At 38.9% G+C, this 16240-nt stretch overlaps 1 protein-coding gene across 2 annotated transcripts in view; it reads left to right on the top strand.

Moving 5' to 3' along the window:
• The first annotated feature begins 88 nt into the window (after positions 1-88).
• The window catches only part of MTHFD2L (methylenetetrahydrofolate dehydrogenase (NADP+ dependent) 2 like), a 146687-nt gene continuing 130535 nt past the window's right edge, over positions 89-16240 (top strand). For both annotated transcript variants that reach the window (XM_086704849.1, XM_025922385.2), the window contains exon 1: positions 89-370. In XM_086704849.1, the coding sequence (XP_086560975.1) occupies positions 228-370 (143 nt within the window). In that variant the 5' untranslated portion in view covers positions 89-227. The remainder of the gene's footprint in view (positions 371-16240) is intronic.

The raw sequence follows: 16240 nt of genomic DNA, 5'->3' as shown, positions 1-16240 counted from the left end.
CCGTCCCGTTCAGAGCTTGGTTCCTGGCCCCGCCTCCCAGTGTGTCTCGGGCCCGCCCCCAGCCCTGAGTTTGGCTCAGGGCCCCGCCCCGGCATGGCGCCCGGAACCGGCTGCCGCAGGGACCCGCTCTCCGGCCCGGCCGCGTGGGGGCGGAGCCCGGCCTGCAGCTGCGAGGACCGCAGCGGCGGGAGGTGGAGTCTCCGTCCGGAAGCCGGCGATTCGCGGCCATGGCAGTGCCGGCCCGCGGCTTTTCCCTGCTCCGCCGTCGCCTGGGCCGCGTGTTGATGCTCGGCCGGAGCGTGGTGCTGCCCCTGGGGGCGCCGGGAGCAGCCGGCTGCGCGTCCCGGGGTTTTCGGAGCAGCGGCGTGAGGTACGAGCGCCCCGGACGCTCGCTGTCTTCGGGTGTGGGTGCCCGCGCGTGCGGAGCCGCGGGCTGCGGGCGGGGCGGCGAGGCGCGGTCTGCTGGCGCCGGCCGAGCTCTCCCGCGTCAGGCCAGAGGCTCGGGCGGCCGCGCGCCTCCGCAGGGCTGGGGGGCGAGGCCTGCCTAGGCTCCGAACTTGACCTTGCGGGCCTCGCGGACTGGTCGCGTCGACCTCAAGTCGGGCAACTCGGACGAGGTCGGCTTTGGGCTCTGGCGCCAAGAATATTCTTACTTTGCAGCAGGTACAGTGGAGTGATTTAGGAAGACATTGGAGGCCCTCAGGAAAGGTGCCCTAAAAACAGGTGGTCTGCTCGTTTCCAGCGGTTGCTTTGGTTTGCTTATTGTTGTGTTTTGTAAACAAAGGAGTGAGCATTGTTCAGATGGTTTGCTCTTGTTTGGGATTCAGAATTCCTTTGTTGATGGGAACTCCGAGGTCTCCTTCAGCCCTAAAATTCGTAGCGATTTCACAAAATCAAACATAATCTTGATTTCTCAGTCTTTTTCTGTGTGGTGCTTCCTGAACTTCTTCAATCTTAACATTGAAGTAGTCAGTCTTAGAATCATTGCATCTCTTTGAACCCTTTGCCGGCTAGTACACTGCGCGTACGAAACGTGTTGTGGTTTTAACTCTTCTACACAGTGGTGCCCCGGCCCCTTCGCGTTGCCGTCATCTGCTTGTTGGAGTTGCAGACTTAGACTTAAGAATCTAAAAATATATTCCCTTGACCCAGAGCCAGCGAGTCGACAAGAGATTCAGTTTTCAGACTTTCAGGGCTTCCAGTATTGCACGTTCGCGGCAGTTCTATGAGCTCAGAGGTTGTATCTTACTTACCTTTTTGCATCCCCAGTGAGCAGCACAATACCTGGAAGAAAGTAATAATAACGTGGAAACATAGCTAGTACTTGTTTCATTTTAATTGATTAACTCATCATTTTATACATATATTTGTCTCAGGCTTGAGTGACTAAAATAGTAAGGAATATTTCATATTGGGTTTACTTTAGACGTGTTTCCAGTGATTAGCTCTTCCACAAAGATAGGAGAAAGTAACCGATTCTGAGTTCTGGTTATGAAAGCTGTATGGTCTCTGCAAGGATTTGCCAGTTGTTTCGGAATTACCAGCTGTACTCCCTAGGGAGAGCAGATTCTGCAGAATGCTGTTTGAATTGCAGAATTGAAGGTATTATGTACTCTAGTCACTCTAGGTAATTATGTTTTGAGTTTCATTTGCTCTAGAGCTGCTTTGCGGAGTGAGGATAATCTTTTCCAAATTACATAAGTTGTTGAATTTCCCTTTGTCAACTTGGTGTAAGGGACCCATCATCCCAATCCTCTCCATGGGCGTTGATTGAGAGTCACAACGGTTATAACCCAAACATCTGCTTGTAGCCACTTGCTTCGTACAAATGTGTGCAAGCAAAGGGATAATTCAGATCTTTTAGATTATATTTAATTGTCTCTTTATAATTTAAAATAGTTGAGTGCAATAGTTTTGGAAAGCTAGTCTTAATAAAAAGGAGTATGACTTTCAACCCAGCTGCTTTAGGCCCCATTTGATACAGATAACAGCTATAAATAGTACTTTGGGTAGTCTTTATTTTTCTTAAGGCAGCTCTAATCAAGTTAGGATAAGGTGGTGTTTTTGACTTCCTCTTGGCACTGAATACCATCTGTGAAGGTGAAGTTGGCCGTCAGGTTGAGAAACACCTGTGGACTGCTGGGTCTCGGGTGGGGAGGAATTCGGACAGTGTGTTGATGCTTATTGGTGTCTCTTTTCTCTTCTAGGACCAGCAGAGAGAAGAGATTCCATCTTCCAGAGGTCGCCACTGTCTGCCTCCCCACTTGTCCCCATCCTCAGTCATCTTTTTTAAAATATATAGCTACTTATTGGTTGTCTAGTTCTTCGTAGTGAATGTGCTTTATATCTGATATCATTTCTATTGACTTGAAATTTGAGCCTTAGTGTTATTTTTACTGAAAATTATCTTGGAGTTTGATAAACTCCTTACCCAGTATTGACTCTTCTAAATTAACAGACTTATTAGTTTCTGAGCTCTATGGAGCTTTAAATGAAAATGAAAAAACATTTTTGATTCTTTTTCATATTTTTTAACTAGATACCTATGATAGCAGAACATATAATGCTTTTTTAATTAAGTTTTTTTTTAATTGGAATTTCAAGAAGTAATCTTTGACAGAATTTGAAAATTATAAAATCTTGAAGTATCATTTGAGTTTTCTCTTATTTTTAAAATTTACAGTGAGTTTTTTTTTCTTAGTAACTCATGAGAAATTAGATATTATTAATTGGAAGAAAATATATTTACTGTCAAAGAAATAAATAAGCCCTTCTATTTGTTGCCCACTATTGTTCCTTGAAATGAATTACCTAAACAGCCAAAAAATTAAAAATAAAAAATTTTTAGTGATTAAGTTTGTACTATTTTGCCTTGCTGTGTGAGTGTACAACTCAACATATCATCGGATTATAAATACCACATGAGTCTTTGGCCCAGTGCTTTCCGTGTATGGGGCTAGGCAGAAGCGGTTCCCATTTGGAGGGGAAGGTACAGACCTTATACGTTAATGCCACGGTCAAAGCAGATTTGCAGATGTCCTGAAACAGGGACTTCCCAAATGCTGCTTTAGATCATCCCCCCTGAACTCATTTTCGTAATTAAATGGGTACCCTAAGCGTTTATCCTATTGCAAAGTGATTTCCTAAAATCGTAAAATCATAAATTTGGCACTCCCTCCTGCTAAAATGCTATTTTAGCATTTGTAAAATTGTGTGTACCAGCCTACAGCTCTTGACAGAAACCTCACCTTTCTTTATGTCTCGTTGCCAATGGCTTTATAAATTTTGCAGCCAGGCCAGCATTTTGAAGCTAGTAAAAGATACTGGTTTATGTTAGTTGAATATTCATGGCTCACAGAGGGGGGAGTTGAATTTAATAACTGAAAAACAGACTCAAGTTTATCAGTAAGGCTGTTCATTTTTATTCAGATTCTCCCCTCTAGTACTTATTCAGTGTTTTCCATCTCTGCAATAGAATTATTTGACTTAAAGGTCCTCTTACCCTCGTGGGAAGCTTGAAGGACCCAGACTCCAGTTAGGACCTTTACTAAAGCTGACTTTCCACAGACTGATTTCAACTAGGATAAGAGTTCCAGTGAGTAGCGAAAGCAGTTTCTCAAAATCCTATTTTGTTGGAAAATGTGATTGTGCGGTTTTCCTGTCTTAATGCCTTACCTATTTAATGAGATAGCTGTTGCTACGGTATTGATTTCTAAGCAGTTCTCAGTGTCACTTTAAATTTAGAATCTAAATATTTCACCATTTACTATCTTATATCTGAGTTCTATGTCTGTATCCCAGCTGTTCAGAGATAATGTGTTCTAATATAATATCTCCAAAATCAAGTTTTCTGATTAAAATGGATCAATAGATGAAAAAAGACTACTATTAATCTCGGATCTTGTTACTTAGTCATGGTTTTAGGGATAATTTAGCAGTTTCTTTAATGATCTGAATCTTTCTTTTTCGAATGTTATCTTTTTCATGTTAATACCTTGGTGGGATGATAAAAACAGTAGGAAAAAGACAAAAACACTTAATTTTCCATGGTCACAGACTCTTAATGGAATTCCGTAGAGCCAAAGACAGTTTTTAAAGATAGTTTGGCTTGGAGAGGGAGGTATAGGGAGGGAGGCACTTGGGAGAAATTTGAAATGTCAAATGAGTGGGATAAATTAATGATTAGAATAAATGAGATTAACTATTAAGTGCAATTTGGACCAGAGAAAAATACACCTAAAAGGTAGGAAACTTTGTGGTCAGAATGGAACATAATCTAACCCTAAATTAGTGTCCGAGAACTCAGGGTTGGGTATTATCCAGCTACTCCACTTAACATTACGTCAGTGCATTCCTGTGTTGCTACTGTTTTTACTAACATTTTATTGGCTACATTCTATTACATTAAGTCCGTTGGTCATAACTTACATAACCATCTTGCTATCGTTTAATGTCTAGTTCTTAGAACATAGGAAATCATTTATTCTCAGATTCAGGTCATGGTCTTGTCAACATCATACTAATGAGGTTTGTTCACTTAATGATCCGAAAATGATCTATGTAGGTTTCTGTAATTATGTTACAAAGTGTGCCTAGAACCAAAAGACTATCCAAAGATTCATAATTCTAAAGTTAGGGTATATATAGTTTAAATTAGATGTCTCCTCCCCACTTTGGTTATGAAAACCTGCGATGAATATCATCTTGCCTTTAAGTAATCCAGTGTGTTGTTGAAAAATAAATTCTTATTAGTGTTTAGTGAGCCTTTACTCTGTGCTGAGATATTTTGCATAAGTATATCCTTTTATCCTCACAACAGCTGAAGTAGACTATTAGTATTACTAATTAGTAGATTGTGTGATTGAAGCTTAGAGAAATTAAATAACTTGCCCATGTTAACAGTAAATAAATGGTGAAGATGGGGTTTGAACCTGAATGGTCTACCCAGTGCTTTGCTCTATAAGTAATTTGGCATTGTTGACATATCACTATTGTTCCTCTTTTTGAAAACATTTATCAAATGTTGTAGAACTTTTGTGAATCAGGAAAGCTAATTTTGCATATAAATCTTAAAAATATTTTGTCAGAAAAAAATCATCTTGTCAGATTCCTCTAATGAAGGGTATTTCTTAACCTGAGACTTTCTGGATAGATTTTAGGGGATCCATAAACTTAGATAGGACATCACTAACCTCTAACAAATTTAGCGTTTTCTTCGGTTGTGAATGTTGGCAACAAACCATAGTAATATTAGCAGTATTTCAGATATTGCCAATAAAAGTCGGAGATACTTTAATATTACAGAGTTGATGCAAAGATCTCAAAATATCATACACACCACTGCTTTGTTATTATGGTAGTTATTAGACCTGCCACTACATGCTGTTATTTAATGCTTAAAAAAAAGTGAGAACAATATTTCAGTAAAACTGGTTTCCTTATAAACTTGTGTATTTTATATTAAACATTCAAAAGGTTGTTCTGAGAAGCTGTCCATATGATTGACCAGACTGCCCAAGGGTTCTTATGTTACAAAACTTAGTATCTAAGATTCTGAATAAGCATAGATGTTGTTTAGGTAGCTACTGATGTTCTGATTTACACATTAGGGTCCTGAAAGAGTTGAGTTGAAAAATTGAATAACAAAATTATGCATGATGAAAAGAACTTGCTCTTAGGTATGTTCTTATTGGCTTACCAAAGCGTAATTTCTGATAAAATAACTTTAAGGTGTAAGTATAGTATTTAGGATGTGAAGTGAAATGATTGTAAAAGACCATAAACTTAACATTCCTAAGTATTCATTCACTTAAAAACATTTTATTTACTTCAAAAGGCTCCCTAGTACTTAGTGATTGGTTTTATTCCATACATAATTTTGGCCTGGTTCCCTTGGGTTTCATTTCTATTAATTCAAACTCAAAATCTCCAGGTGGAGTCCTAAAATACACAGCGATTAAGCTAGGTATGACCAGAGAAATTTTAACTGCTAATGATTGTACTAGACTTTTCATCTTTTTAGATCATAAAACAGTCCATTGCAGCTCTAATTACAGCTGTGGCTGAAAATGAGATTGAAACCTAGATGCAGACACAAGATGCCAAGTATACAAATTAAATACACTCAATCTTGGGTGGACTTTATTTGTTATTTTACTATTTTGTGAAGGAGTATTTTGATACCCAGGAAAAGTAGTGATTTTTTTTTTCCTTCTATTTACTATTTTGCCTTAGTTAATTAAATACTATTTAGTTCTAGTAACCATAGATTAGGATGGTTACAGTTTACTTCCTGGAAAATATGGGTGAGTAAACAGGCTCCTGGAAACAACACTAAATGGTGGCTTTTTGGTCTCCTATTGCTGCCCGGTACTTGAGTATTGGCACCATCTGTCACTTAAAAGAGCAATTTTTGCAAATCAGCCAGTCAACTTTTAGCCAAATCCTTTTCTGTAAGTTAAACAGAGAACATTTCCATTATATAGATGAGGAAATTGCATTCCTTTCAGAGCCGTTAAGTGACTTGTGCTACCATATTCTAGCTCCTGTCACTGGAAATGTAAGCAAATAGACATTTATTTGGGCAATTAGAATTGCAGTTTGGGAAACCCAGATTCAGGTAGAAATCTGACTCCTGTTTGGAGGAAGACAAAGAGGGGACAGAGTTACAAAAACTAAAAGTCACAAGTGCAGCTCTTATTTGGGTCCTTGATACAAAACAGAGATTGAAACTAGGTTAATTTGGATTGGTTGGGTTAATATGCAAATAAGGGATTGATGCTTGTTAAACCCCATTGGCTTCTTCCAAAGTAAAGAATGGAACAATTCAGGTGTCTGGGTGAGGAGGAAGTGAAGTCTAGGCAGAGGGCTTGTAACTGACAAAAAGTTCATAGTTCCTCCAATGAGGACCTGCATAAATTCCTCCTCCCTTGTGGCTTTTCCATCCGATTGTGAAAAGACTGAGTTAGGCTCGCTTGCTCCATTTTGAAATCTCCTTTTACACTATTAATGGTGAACCAGGACTGACTTCTGGCTTGGGGGAAGTAATTTATACAGCATTATCCTGCCCTTATTGCTCACCACGCCCCCCACTATGACTTACTGTTTTTTAATGAAGTCACATGTTAGTACCAGCCCAGCAATGAGGGGAGAATGGTGAAACAGAGAGCTCTATGTCCTGCCTTCTTTGGGGGTCACTTGCAACATTACCTTTTCAGGAAATGTTGCCTGAGCAAGTAATGACAGGGTGCAACTGGTGAAAAATACCTAAGTCAAATTGCCCTTTTGGTGTGTATTAATGGCAATGTGACTATATAATTTTTTGACCAAACCACATTTTTAGGAGGAAAAAGAGATGTTAAAGTAGTGAAAATGACATATTTGGAATATTTATTGATTTGTAAATATATTAGGACCTATAAAAGAGTCCTGTTCAAAAGTATCTTCAAAATTCACATTTTAAGTGGTAATTTATATACCCTTATGCATTTAGACAATTGAAAATTTTGATCTTAATTTTATAATAATATATTTAATTTTTTATGTTAATTATGTGATTACTAACTTTTAACACATGCTGAATTCTTGGTACATATACTTGAATCGGTTTCCTAGCCTTATCTTTAATATGTCGATAGTGATCATTTTCTGGAAAAAAAGATCTTACACTTAATTTTAAAATTAAATTTGCTGCAGTTTTTTTTTAAGTTGCAAACCTTATTATTTTTTTTCTTTAGACAATAGTATTTTTAGTTTTCAAGAAAGTGCTTTCCCTACAGATACCAAAGCACCTGGCAAGCTCAGAGCAAACTGCTGAATGGAACATGGTCTCAATTCTAGATTTTTTTCATATTGAAATGTGAAGATATTTTAGCCTAAATATTTTCACAGTTGCTGTTTTAGTGTCTCCTTTCAGAGTACCTTTCTTTGACAAATACTTGTTACATGTCATCAAATAAGTTGTTTCTATTTATGACTTTTCTAATATCTTGCCATGTTTAGATACAGTAGATACAGGTCTTCTCAATTCTATGCCATTGCATTCCAAAATACAAATCTATTCGATGAAAAACAGCTCCATCAAAAGATTCTTCCCACAAATTTGAATATTTTAAATTAGGATTATGCATGTATTTGTTTACTAAGGCCACTGTAAACAAAGTACCACAGACTAGATGGTTTGAAGCAACAGGATGGATCCTCAGACTCTCGGAGACTAGAAGTCTGAAATGAAGGTATCTGCAGAGCTGTGCTCTCCCTGTATCTTCTTGCTGGAAATTCTTACTTTTCCTTGGTCTATAGCTGCATGACTCTAAGCCCCTTGCTTCCAGAGTCTGTTTTCCACATTTAACCAGCTATTGAATCATGAAAATCGGGTCATAGCACTCCTCAGAATCATCAAATGGCTTTCTAGCTCAGTAAAAGCCAATACCCCTTCAAAAGTCTGCAGGACCTTATGTGATCTCAAGTTCCGTGACTTCTCTGATTTTATGTCCTGGCCTGGCCCACTTGTCTCCACTGCAGCCATTGGCCTTGCTATTCATCAGACATGCTAGTCATGCTCCTGCCTAGAGTCCCTTGTACTTGCTTTGCACTCCCCTTGGCCTAGAAGTATTTTGTACACATAGCCACATGACATATTCCCTCATTTCCTTCTTATTGATTGATTGATTGATTGTCAAATTAGCATACTGTGTAGTCTTGGCTTCAGGAGTAGATTCCTGTGAGTCATCACTTACATACAACATCCAGTGCTCATTCCAACAAGTGCCCTCCTCAATGCCCATCATCCGTTTTCCCCACCCCCATCAACCCTCAGTTTGTTCTCTGTATTTAAGAGTCTCTTATGGTTTGCTTCCCTCTCTATTTGTATCTTATTTTTCCTTCCCTTCCCCCATGGTCTTCTGTTAAGTTTCTCTAATGCCACATCTGAGTGAACTCATATGATACCGGTCTTTCTTTGACTGACTTATTTTGCTTAGCATAATAGCCTCCAATTCCATCCATGTTGTTGCAAATGGCAAGGTGTCATTCTTTTTCATTGCTGAGTAGTATTCCATTGCATATATAAGCCACATCTTTGTTACCCATTCATCAGTTGATGGACATTTGGGCTCTTTCCATACTTTGGCTATTGTTGACAGTGCTGCTATAAATATTGGGGTGCATGTGCCCCTTCAAATTAGCACTCCCATATCCTTTGGATAAATTCCTAGTAGTGTTATTGTTGGGTCGTAGGGTAATTCTATTTTTAATTTTTTGAGGACCCTCCATACTGTTTTCCAGAGTGGCTGCACCAGTTTGCATTCCCACCAACAGTGCAAGAGGGTTCCCCTTTCTCTATACCCTTGCCAATATCTGTTTCCTGAGTTGTTAATTTTAGCTACTCTGCGTGTTTGAGGTGGTATCTCAGTGTGGGTTCAATTTTATTTCCCTGATGATGGGTGATATTGAGCATCTTTTCATGTGTCTGTTTGCCATCTGGATGTTTTCTTTGGAAAAGTGTCTATTCATGTCTTCTGCCCATTTCTTCACTGGGTTATTTGTTTTTCAGTGTTCAGTTTGGTAAATTCTTTATAGATTTTGGAAACTAACCCTTTATTTGATATGTCACTTACAAATATCTTCTCCCATTCTGTCAGTTGTCTTTTAGTTTTTTTGATTGTTTCCTTTGCTGTGCAGAAGCTTTTTATCTTGATGAGGTCCTAATAGTTCATTTTTGCTTTTATTTCCCTTGCCTTTGGCGACATGTCAAATAAGAAGTTGCTGCGGCTGAGGTCAAAGAGGTTTCTGCCTGTTTTCTCCTGTAGGATTTTGATGGTTTCCTGTCTCACATTTAGGTCTTTCAGCCATTTTGAATTTATTTTTGTGTGTAGTGTAAGGAAGTGGTCCAGTTTCATTCTTCTGCATGTTGCTGTCCAGTTCTCCCAGCACCATTTGCTACAGAGACTGTCTTTTTCCCACTGGATACTCTTCCCTGCTTTGTCAAACATTAGTTGGCCATATATTTGTGGGTCTATTTCTGAGTCCTCTATTCTATTCCATTGGTCTGTGTGTCTGTTTTTGTGCCAATACCGTACTGTCTTGATGATTACAGCTTTGTAGTACAGGCTAACGTCCGGGATTGTGATACTTCCGGATTGGTTTTCTTTTTACCATTACTTTGGCTATTTGGAGTCTTTTGTGGTTCCATGTAAATTTTAGGATTGTTTGTTCTAGCTCTGTAAAAAATGCTGGTGCTGTTTTCATTGGGATTGCGTTGAATGTGTAGACTGCTTTGCCTAGTATTGACAGTTTAACAATATTTGTTCTTCCTATCCAAGAGCATGGAATGTTTTTCCATTTCTTTGTGTCTTCTTCAGTTTCTTTCATATGTTTTCTATAGTTTTCAGCATATATTTCTTTTACCTCTTTGGTTAGGTTTATTCCTGGGTATTTTATGTTTCTTGGCACAATTGTAAATGGGATCAATTCCTTGATATCTCTTTCTGTTGCTTCATTATTGTACAGAAATGCAATCGATTTCTGTACATTGATTTTATATCCTACAACTTGGCTGAATTCCTATGTCAGTTCTGGCAATTTTTGGGTGGAGACTTTCGGATTTTCCATATAGAGTATCATGTCATCTGCGAAGAGTGAACGTTTGACTTCTTTGCCTTTTCTCTCCTCTGCTTCTCCCATCCTCGCTGTCACTGTATTTAGTTTATTTTGCATACCATTTATAGCATTTTTAAAAAATTCATTGTGACTATTTCTTAGGTCTTTGATCTCTGCAGCAATAGATTCTCTGCTGTCTTCTATGCTTTTAGTCTTATGCTATTAGTCTTATGACCATTATCCTAAATTCTTGTTCAGATATATTGTTTATATCTGTTTTGAGCAATTCTCTGGCTGTCATTTCTTTCTGGAATTTCTTTTGAGGAGAATTCTTCCATTTCATCATTTTGGGTAGGTTTTTGTCTTTTACGTGTTTTAATAGCTGGTTATGTATCCTGTACATGTGAACACTACTATATTAAAAATGGGTCACACACTGTCCAGGGCCTGGCCCTTCAGGAGGTGTTTTTGGAATGTGTCACATCCTCTCTGTTGTTGCGTATTTGGCTGCTCTATCCCACTGATCAGTCCTCTGCAAAGCTTCTCTTTGCTCATAGTGGTGGAATGTTTGGAGCTTCAATCAGGTGTGCTTTGATGTGTTCGTTGAAATAACCTGGAAAAAAGGAAAGGGCAGGAGACCTGATCCAATACAAAGAGAAAAATGAAAGGGGTGAAAAAATAAAAAGACACCAAGCAAAGAATCAAAGAAACTGTAAGGCTTAATCCAGAGAGAGTGAAAGGAAAATAAAGAAGGAGATACAGAAAAGGTGTAAAAAGTATAGAGTAAAAATGCTTGATTAAACAAACAAACAAAAAATAAAACAGATAAAGAGCGAAAAAAATATATATATAATAAGAATGGACCAAAAATCAAATCAGAGACTATGAACCTGATTCCAAAGGGAAAACAAGAAAAAGGTAGAAAGAAAAAGAAGTGAAAAAAGAAGAGAAGGAAAGAAACGAGATAGAGAAAAAGAAAAGAGAGACTAACAGGCAAAAACACAAAACAGTTGATAGTTGGTCCGGGGACCTGCCGGGGACCGGTGACTGTGCTGGTTGGGGCGGGGGGGTGGGCAATAAACCCTCTTCCCACAGTACTCAAGGGAGGGGACTGCCCTCTCCCAGTGCGCCCCTGAGATCGCTACCGCACCCTGGGGCCAGCTCCCTGCTCCCCAGGCGTTCACACACGGCAGCGGCTTCACTCCTAGAAAGTCAGCATTTGTCACAAGTTTGCAAAGGAGAAATGCACTGTATTTCTCGTTCCCCAGTGCCTGGTCCGGAGAGGGTTTCCTCTTCTCCTGACACTAGACCGCAGTCCACAGCTTCTCTTGTGCTCCCTTTTGCCCCTCCTCAGAAGGGGTTCCCCTCCTCTGTGCCTGTGCTATTTTATCTCACCCATTTCACGTACATGCACTTCTGTTCTGCCAAGCTGTCTCCCTCCACCTGTGGAGATCCTTCTGCCACTCCGCAGATTGATTTCCAGGGCGTTCCCAGTGTTCTAACCTCAATACAGCTGTGTTTGAGGGACGAGGGAAATCCTGGTCCCCCTACTTCTCCACCATCTTAACTCCTACCCCCGAGCATGTGATTCTTGATCTCAGGGTTGTGGGTTCAAGCCCCACAATGGGTGTACAGAGTACTTAAAAGAAAAATCTGCTCTCTTCCAGCAGGCACTCCTCGCAGCCTCTGAGCTCCATTCCCATGCCCTCTGGCAGCATCTGAAGAGAGGTGTCCCTGCCGCTTTGCCCCTCAGGGCTCCCTAAAGCCCCCTGGGAATGGAGGAGGCATCCTCATTGGGTGGGCTCGTGGTGATGCTTTATACCTGGGTTGACAGCAGGCGCGGTGATTGCCCCCGCTGCGGTTTCTATCCCTGTTACGGCCACTTCTGGCTCACCTTCATTTTTTGTAAATTTAAGTTTATTTATTTTGAGAGAAAAAGAAAGCAGGAGGAGCAGAGAGAGAGAGGGAGAGAGAGAGAATCCCAAGCAGGCTTCACACTGTCAGTGCAGAGCCAGATGTGGGGCTCGAACTCACAAACTGTGAGATCATGACCTGAGCTGGAACCAAGAGTTGGTCACTTAACCGACTGAGCCACCCATTTCCTTCATTTATGATGAAATATCACCAGATTAATCAGAATTAAGAGACACCTTAACCCATCTGTATAATATGACAGCTCTGGCCCCCAGATATGCCCTTTCCCTCTGTTTTTCACACATGATATAAATATTTGCCTTTTAAAAAAATTTGCTTATTATGTCTTCTTCAACTGGATTGTAGTTCCTGTAAAAGTGGGCAGTTTGTTTTGTACATTGTTATTTATATTTCCAGTGTCTAGAATAGTGCCTGGCAGATAAAAGGTTTTCAGTGTGTATTTATTAAGTCAATAAACATTGGGCTTGTAAGTGAGGCGTTTTAACCAAGGAAGTGACATGATTAGATTTGGAAAATCACTCTGGCTGCGGTGCAGATAATGGATGGTAGAGATTGACTTGAGCCAGGGAAACTCTTAGGAGCTGCGGGCTTCTATGGCTGAAATTCACACTAGTATTGATATTTAACATGTTTCAACAGTATGCGTGCTGAAAAGTCTCATTTGTTTTTGCACTGAGCTAGGTAATGTGTGTGTTTACCAGTTCTTCCAGCATATAGGCTGATAGGGGCATCCTTCCTTTGAGTCTCCACTAATTCCTGCTTGCCTCATTTATCCTTATATCATATCTCCCACAAATCCAGGCTTGCCCAGGCTCTGCAGGGATTGAGGGAACCAATAGGCGGAGCCAGCTGCTACTGAAAAATCCTCAATGTTCCTTTTATAATTAGGTGGCAGTCTTCTGAGTATTTACCCATAAATACCAACTAGACCAGGCTATAACGTGTCAGCTATAGTTAGCAAACTCACTTAGCACATCTGTGCTGTAAAGTAAGCCCTGTCTTCTCTCAGACCCCAACATGGTGCAGTCAAGTTTAATCTGTATATAGATTGTCTGTCTTTGGAAGTCATGAGTCCATTTATGCCACGGTCAACTCTGACACTCTCAGAGTCACACAGCTTTGTAATATCTAAGCCATAATTATCGTGGATTATGTTCAGTGATTGCCAGTTTCACGGTAACCTATGAACGAATTGTTGTAACAGAGAATCAACTAATAAAACATGTCAGCAGCAGCAGTTTCTATTCATATACTATAAAATGTAACATAGGGCTCAGGTGATTTTGTAATTTAAAATACAAATGCATTTTCTTTGTTACAAGAGTGAATTCTAGTGTATCAGCAGATAAGCTTAGGTATTTTACCCTAAGTGAATATGTTGGCACAGTTTAATTTATGGAAAGTATTTATTGATTTATTTATTGACTTATTATTTTTATGACTCTTAGAAATGAGTCATTCTGGAATTACTGCAGCCTTTAGTATTTTATAATAGAAGAGTTCCTCGTTCTCTTAGAATTAAAAGATCACTTAAATGAATTAATAAAAAATGAGCACTAGAAGTTTATAGTAAATAGTGAAAAAAGTTTGTTACCTAATCTTGAAAGATAACATTTAAACTCAGAAGTAAGTATGTTATCTTAACTTCATTTAAACTTGATCTTAAACTTTAACAGAATAAAAGCTCCAGGACCAGATGGCTTCATGGGTGAAATTTACCAAACATTTAAGGAAGAAATAATACCAATTCTGCAGAAACTCTTCTGGAAATTTGAAGAGGATGGGATATATCCTAACTCATTTTATAAAGGCAGCATCACCCTGATACCAAAATCATACAAAGACGTTACAAGAAAAGAAAACTATAAATAAATACCTGTCATGCACATAGAAGCAAAAAATTTAACAAAATTTTAGATAAAATCCTGAATATCTGGAAAGGATAAGCACATCGTGACCAAGTGAGGCTTATCCCAGGAATGCAAGATTGGCTTAACATTTGAAAATCGATCAATATAATTCATCATATTAACAGACTAAAACAAAAAAAAAAAAAATCATGTGGTCATATGATTATCTCTATACACACACATTAAAAAAACTTTGACAATATCCTGATATAAATAAAGTTCCATCAAACTAAGAGTAAAACTAAATCACAGAACTAAATGTATAACCTGAACACATAAAACTAGAAGGAAACGTTGAAGAAAACCTTTGTGACCTTAAGTTAGGCGAAGATTTCTTATATGCCTCACCATAAAAGGAAAAGGAAAATTGATGGAAATACATCAAAATTGAGAGCTGATCTTCCAAAGGCACAGTTAAGAGAATGAAAAGGCAAAGCACAAAGTAGGAGAAAATATTTCAAATCACTTTTCTGATAAAGGACTTGGATATACCTGCTGTATGACCCAGCCATTCTACTCCTAGGTATTTGCTCATTGTGCATACTATGACTTGTACATGAATGTCTATAACAGCTTTATTTGCCATGAGTAAAAGCTGGAAACAACCCAAATATCCATCAATAATTGGATGGATAAACAAATTTTGGTATATCCATACAATGGAAAACTACTCAACAATAAAAAGAAATGAACTATGGATACATGCAACAACATGAATGAATCTTAATTATGCTGAGTGAGAGTAGCTGGATAAAAAAGAGTATGTTGTGCATGATTCATTTGTACAAAATTTGTGATGATACAAACTAAGATATAGTGACAGGAAGCAGACCAGTGGTTGCCTGTTGATTGAGGAGGGACATGGCCAGGACAGGGGGAATGGTGAGATTTAGAAAAGAGTACCAGAATTCTTACAGGAGTTTCATTTGCTTGATCATGGTGATAGTTTCCTAGGTATATACATATATTAAAACATCAAATTGCACACTTTAAATATGTACAATATATTTTATGTCAGTTATACTTCTTTATTATTTTAAAAATATATTTATTTATTTTGAGAGAGAGAGAGCAGGGAAAGGGCAGAGAGAGAGAGAGAGAGAGAGAGAGAGAGAGAGAGAGAGAATCCCAAGTAGCCTCTGCGCTGCTCATGCAGAGCCAATGCAGGGCTCGAACCCATGAACCATGAGATCATGACGTGAGCGTCACCAAGAGTCATATGCCTAACTGACTGAGCCACCCAGGCGTCCCTGTCAGTTATACTTCAATACAGCTATTATAAAATTAGGACAGTGGAGCAAGACTGATCAATAAATTTGCCATGATTTTCCTTGTCTTGAAAGCTATCAAGTTTTTGGTGAAACGTAGACAAGTCAGAATCAAAAGTTGAGTTTACTTACAGCTATAAAGTCTAGTTGTAATTGTATTCTCTAATCTGTTTGTTTGCTCAATTAATTGTTTACCTATGGTAATGATTATTTTTAAAATATACTTTTGTATTGAATTGAGCAGGTAGTTTTTGAACATGGTCATGCACATGAATACCTGTGGGAATTTGTCAGACATGCAGATTTCCAGGGTGTTCTCAATCATGGGTTGGGGAATCTGCAACTTGAGCAAACTTCCCAGGCAACTTTGGTGTATGTATCCATAGATCACATTGCAGCATCACTTCTTTTTTTTTTTTTTTGGTGCAAAAAAGGTAATTATTTTTATTTTTATTTTTTTCAATACATGAAATTTATTGTCAAATTGGTTTCCATACAACACCCAGTGCTCATCCCAAAAGGTGCCCT

This window comes from Puma concolor, chromosome B1 (genome assembly GCF_028749965.1).
Source record: "Puma concolor isolate L17-30 chromosome B1, mPumCon1.1.hap2, whole genome shotgun sequence".
NCBI classification, from domain to species: domain Eukaryota; kingdom Metazoa; phylum Chordata; class Mammalia; order Carnivora; family Felidae; genus Puma; species Puma concolor.
The sequence above is the reverse complement of the archived record's forward strand: the minus strand, read 5'-3'. Positions and strand labels throughout refer to the sequence as shown.